Source organism: Argentina anserina, chromosome 5 (assembly GCF_933775445.1).
Source record: "Argentina anserina chromosome 5, drPotAnse1.1, whole genome shotgun sequence".
In the NCBI taxonomy this organism is placed as follows: Eukaryota; Viridiplantae; Streptophyta; class Magnoliopsida; order Rosales; family Rosaceae; genus Argentina; species Argentina anserina.
The window spans coordinates 18,177,323-18,183,382 of NC_065876.1; the positions used below are offsets into that span (position 1 = coordinate 18,177,323).

A 6,060-nucleotide genomic window follows, 5' to 3' on the forward strand; every position below is an offset into this window, starting at 1 on the left:
TCATGAGCTTACCTTATGAGAACGTTTGATTGATTCTGTACAACTGATGAATAAAATCAAGCTCGAACTTACCCTTAAATTACATCATCGTGTTTTTACATGGTGATATCTACAACAAAAGAGGATGCTATCACAATCGAGAATGATGGATGATATACAAGTAATACAACAATATATACTGCCTATACAAAACAGTGATGTCATTGCACATCACATCTTTATCGGTCTTCAAATAATTGTTGATCAGCTATTTGATCTGATGTCTGCCGTCTGTGTATGATAATTGTCCCCAACCTTGGATTTTCACATTTAGAAAGTTGTATGAATAGAATTTACGGTTGATTTTGAATTTGCTAACAGTTAATAAGGGTCTACCCAACATTTATCGTCCTTCACTGCATTCCTCCATCTTTCCTTAAAGATTTTCATGTCAATGAAGGACTGCATCCTCACCTGCCAATAGAATACAGTCATCAAATAAGTGCTTGCAGATTGCAACGTATATGAATAACTGCATTGTCAACATATACACATGTCTATGCGAAAAGAGGAGAGAGCACAAGAATATTAGAATCTCGCTCGTGAATGAAAGAAAGTGACAACAGTACAAATTGAGAAGGCTTACTTTAGCTCTATCACTGGGTTCGGGAAGAGCAGGTGGTGCCTGATATAACAAAAGATAAAATCAGATTATATATCATTAGATAGTCTTGGAAAAAAAAATGTTTTGAAACCTCACCAATGCTTGTGAGTTCTCTTTGTGAGACTCATTGATACCCTGCGCATGAAAGGAATAGATTGTTAAAAGTGAGACAAGAATATTGAACATCAAGACCATAGGATATCTATCTGTCCTATCAGAAGATATTTACTATTCATAACAAAATGCATCTTGCATCAAATCAAATCATCCAGTTCAATAATTTTGATCAACATCCTTATCCTCAGTAGGCATGAAGCCATAATACTTGCCTTATCCGTGACACCAAGTGTAGGAAGGCCAAGATGAATTATATATTCCGAGTCAACCACTCCAACATTTTTCATTCGATCGCCCTGAAAAAATAATGCCCAGGTGTCAGAAGCATGGCTAAGACAAATACGATTTGAAACTGATGGTAGGAATATTACTTGTGCACAATAACCAAGCTGCTCATCCAGTCCCCATGCATGGACCAAGTCATTCTGTGAGAAAATATCAATTATAAGAAAAAGACTGTTATTTAATACAATTTCTGAGTGACCACAGCAATTTTCTAATCACATTTAAATAGAATATAGTAACTATTTCGATAGCCAGGCTCTTACTCACCAAACTGGGTTCTCCACGACACTTTTTCATACAATGGTCGTTTGTACTATTTAATTTCTAACCAGTTAATTTCTTCATTCATTCTGCCATATACTGTTGTTTAATACCAAAAGCAAATAATCATAAACTACATGTTTTCCAGGGTTTTGGTACCTGAATCATGTACCATACACATCGCCAAGCCGCTCTTGAGAATACAGGTGCCATCATTTCCACCCAACTGTTGTGACAGTTTATGTCAAATACAGAAAACAAAGTTTTGCAGCATGTAATAACGGATCATAAATATCAACATAGATGACAGAGCGCACACAGTTGTTTACCCAATACACGGAGGACCAGAGCTTCGATCGTCACACCTTGCACTGCCTTTGAACTTATAAAACCTTCTGTTATGGAAAAAAAAAAGGGAAAAAGATATGGATCAAAGTCATTCATACTAGTTCATAATTTCCCGTTGAGACTCTAAACAGCACGTTACATAAATTTGATGTCCATGGTTTGTATAAAGCTAGTAACAATTGGCATGTATTCAAGAAGAATAACCCTCTCTTCAGAGTGGTAAATACAGGTGCAGTAAATTTGAATAAGACATGTTGGCTGGATTAGCACAGGGTTATCTAAATCTGTGCTGTATTTACTATGGGGCTCCTTGCGGAACAGTAGAAATCGGGTTCCTTAATCATATGAGGGAGCTGAGTAATCTTGATACCATAACGGGTTTAGCAATTCATGCGATAAGTAAGATCATCTTATGGTGTAATTTAACTCCTAATGGCTTCACTTTCCCGATGGATTTCAAAGTAGTCAAAAGATTTTCTAATTCTGTTCACATTATTAGGATCCCCAGTCATCTATTAGACAGTATTGATCAATTACAATCCCGTAAACCAAGCTTTGAATCCTTTGATTATGGGATATGTGTCCAATAGGTGATTAGGCACTTGCTCGGTAATTAGGCATACATTTTGTAATTCGATGTTCCTTCCTAGTCTAGTAATTTATAACCTACTAATGCAAATTCCTCCAAGACAGAGGAGAAATATCAGAAAACAAAATTTCTCATAATTCCTAACAGAACAAAAATTGCCAGATATCACCTCTACATTTTCATTTTCTTTTCTTTTCCTTTATTATTTAGTTTTCTATTATTCCTCTGTCAGTGTGTTAAGAGAGCATATGGACAAAGCGGGACCTGACATGCATTTGCTATTATTTTTAACTAACAATTCACTTTCCTTAAATAATAATAATAAAATTAAACTGACCTGTGCACTTTTGATTTCTTAACACGTGCAGTGATTGGATGATAAACCTCCGATTTGACAGGATCAAGTGCTGGCTGTGATATCTCGAGTCCTTCATCCCGAATAATTGATAGATATCTGCATGAAATCAACATCTCTTAGATGCAATACTATATGTATTTGAACTGTTAAACCATGTCAGGGATATACTTACTTTATGGTTTTATACTTATCATAAGTAAAAACTAGAGTTTAATAAAATTTTATTTGTTTTCATTTTAATTAGGATATCAAGGGTGATACCCACAGGGCAACACACATCTAAACAAACCAATTGTGTAGCTCACACACTAGCTAGCCAAATGCCAACAGAGTTCGATGTCCTAGTTGAGTGGTTTACTTATGCACCATTGATCCTGTATGCGTATTATATTCCAATCATAAAATTAATGAAATGTCCCTTAAAAAAAAGGGGCACAAGGGTGATAAGGAAACTTAATTTCTTTGCTCTCAAGTTTATATTTATTTTAATGTAGGCTCGCACAGACACTCTGTTAGAGTAACTCAGTCCTCAAATCAAGCTTAGTTTAGGCAGTTATGAATTTTCTGTAAAGATAGATTATGATTCTGCTGTAAATACAGATTATTGCGCCTCAAATCTAACAGTGAAAGGAGGACAGGAATAATGTAAAATATAACAGTGATCTCAATAGATATGCTAAGATCATTCTCAAAAGTGACCTGGTCATGCGTACCGTTTTGGATCAAAATTCTCAACTCCAAGGTCCTCATCCCAGAGAAAAATATGTTCATATTCAGTCACTATGTCTGGATGCAAGAAACGTTTTGCGAACCACCTACATCACCATACAACATAATTCATAAATAAAACAAATAGATTGCTCGCATGCAAATGATGCGATAATTGCCAATTATTCTGAGCTCACTCAATATCTGAGCAACTATGAGAAGAATTGATGTACCATTTCGTTTGGTTTATCACAGACACATGAATGGCAGTATCACTCCAATGTAAATCCCTCCACTTATCCACAGTACCATCATAATGGAAAAGCATTACCACAAAATCACTTGATTGAAACTACAATCACACAACAGATATTTAACACAGAGGTGGAACATATTTCACAAAAGGTCATAACCAAGAGTTGAGGCAGTCACCTTGCTAACAATTTTGTCCACTATTTCTTTCTGTTTTATTCCAACTGCAATGGCCAGCAAGCTCTTTGAAGGTCTTGAGTTTTTCTGATACATGAAATTGCAATTCAGAGGCAGTCAACCCTAGCATTCACAATACAAGAGATAGAGATCGAGAACTTTATATACACGCACAACATTGTAATAGAAAGTCCACCAAGAATCTAATGTGCAGTCACTAGAAAATGTAATTTTTGTTTTCTAGAAAACATAAAATGAAAGTTTGCTGACTCACTTTTACAAGGTCTAAAAGATTTTGCAGCAACAAGGAGTTCAAAAATAAAAATGCAGTTCTGAGTTAACCGCTTGCATTATTTCCATGTTCCACTTTGAGAAGAAGAAAATTTAGAAACACCAATTTCCAGGCCATGCCAGGGTTTACAAGCATGTCAGCAACAAAATAATCATCATTCAACTGATTTAAGCTTGCAGAATATCATATCATAGAATAAATTGGGAACTCACTAGTTAGCATAATTTCATAATTAAATACTGGTGCGTGGTCTTATAATTCAACACTTTAGCAACAAGATAACAAGCAGTAAGAGTGAGCAATAGCTTCTCATACATTTTTATTAGAGGAGCCCCATAAAGGCCTGATTTGGAGGTCAGATGTTTTGGCAACAATTCCTTCCGGTAATGAGTCAGCCCCCAATGGCTGGCACTGCTTCTGAAAATAAAATGGGGGAAAATCAGCAAACATACAAGTAGTCAAAAGGAAACTTCACTTTTCTGTAAGACACTCACCTTGCAAGTATCAGAATTCGTATTCTGCATATTGTAGGTAACCTTCCATCTCATTAATTTCTGAATACAAAATATGCTAACAGTTAGACAATACACTCTAGTTATTCATATATAATTGTCTACAGATGAATAATGAGGTCAATCATACGGCACATATAATATTCTCGTGTTTCCATTTTAAACTTTTTTTATAAGATAATAAAAGAAGCATATATTTTATGAGTTATTTAACACGGCATTATATAATAGTAAAGCACTTAAGTAGACGATACTGTTGGAAAGGCATTCATACTTCCTTATACTCCTTAGCAATGGAAGCACCACCAATGAAATAAGCACCGCTAATCAATGAAACTACAATGAAGAGACTGAAGTAGAATGATCTATTCTTTGGATCTGACAGTACAGACACCTGAAAAATACAAAAACACAAGTAGGCTTAGAAGTCGCGTTGTGTCCACATTTGATCTCAGGAACAGCATTCCATTAGACATACCATCAGGACCAAAAACAAGAGAAAACTGGGGCAAGATTATTAAGTCGGAACGAAAATTTTCTGTTAATCATTGAACCATAATTTTCCAGCATTTGATGTTTAGGTGAGAACCGAATTATTGGCGTTTGAACAAGTAAAATTCGGTCAGCAGGTCTGAAAATTCCAAATTTTCAGTATTTTTTTTTTCAAGCTTTAAAATTTAGAAAACAATCCTTGCTCAATTACCAAACAGAGGGCAATAGTTGATAGTTGTATTGTAATAGTAGAAATCAGGATTGGTGCAACTCTGACCCAAGAGAAGACACTTTTGTCTCCAAATTCCAAAGTCTCATATTCCAATCCAATTAGTATCTCACAAAGTATCAGCTAAACAAAAAAAATAGAATTTTCAACATGGTGAACCGGAATTCAACCCATAAGACAATTCAAACTCCAAACCAATATGAACTAGTGAAACCCCAAATGGAAAATCAAACTCATACCAAACTGGGTAGGTAGAGCACTGTTGAATTGAATGATAAAAGAACACTTGCAGACTCCTAAATACAGAGAGAGAGAGAGAGAGAGAGAGAAACTTACAGGATTGAACATGGCTGCAACTTTGAGAAGCATATGGGAATAAGAAGGGAAAGCTGCTTTTCAAATTCTTCTTCTTCTTCTTGTGAAGTTGTTCGAGTCTCGGAGACTCGAGCAAAGAAAGGAATGGCAAAAAAGGAGAAGCAAAGCAGCAGCCAGAAGCAAAAGGAAGCATCATACTTGGCCTCTTATGTGTATATTTAAGCAGAGAAGACAGAGACAGGTAGACGACGACAGTTGCGTTCCTCCCTAAACGGCGTCGTTTTGAACCTAGACACGTCAACATAGGAAGTCATATGGACCCCAGTTCAAGTTCTGTTCTTTTCTGTTTCGTTTAATTAAGGTTTACTGTGAGAGTAAATGTTGGGTTGTTGTTTTTGAACATGGGTGGGACCCATCTATTAATTTGTTTAATTTTAAACCCCACGGAGTGGAGGAGTGGTGATTACGCGCGGGAATATTGG

At 35.9% G+C, this 6,060-nt stretch overlaps 1 protein-coding gene across 1 annotated transcript; it reads right to left on the minus strand.

Annotated features, from left to right (window-relative positions):
* On the minus strand, positions 1–5,747 carry LOC126796497 (uncharacterized). Its single transcript, XM_050523338.1, has 15 exons — positions 5,600–5,747; positions 4,817–4,936; positions 4,525–4,584; positions 4,346–4,447; positions 3,742–3,825; positions 3,543–3,661; positions 3,315–3,416; positions 2,581–2,697; positions 1,636–1,701; positions 1,466–1,532; positions 1,132–1,185; positions 973–1,056; positions 740–778; positions 626–664; positions 1–453 (listed from the first exon to the last, which is right to left on the minus strand). The coding sequence occupies exons 1-15, from the start codon at positions 5,630–5,632 to the stop codon at positions 361–363; spliced, it is 1,179 nt and encodes a 392-aa protein (XP_050379295.1). The 5' UTR covers positions 5,633–5,747; the 3' UTR covers positions 1–360.
* Positions 5,748–6,060: the final 313 nt, after the last annotated feature.

What these genes read in the sequence shown, in the direction of transcription:
- LOC126796497 (XM_050523338.1), bottom strand. Translation starts at nt 5,632, where the DNA reads ATGCTTCTCAAAGTTGCAGCCATGTTCAATCCT. An exon ending in GGGGCTCCTCTAATAAAAAT is followed by an intron (nt 3,826 to 4,345) that starts GTATGAGAAGCT and finishes TTCATGTATCAG; the next exon opens with AAAAACTCAAGACCTTCAAA. An exon ending in GTGTATGGTACATGATTCAG is followed by an intron (nt 1,186 to 1,465) that starts GTACCAAAACCC and finishes ATTTTCTCACAG; the next exon opens with AATGACTTGGTCCATGCATG.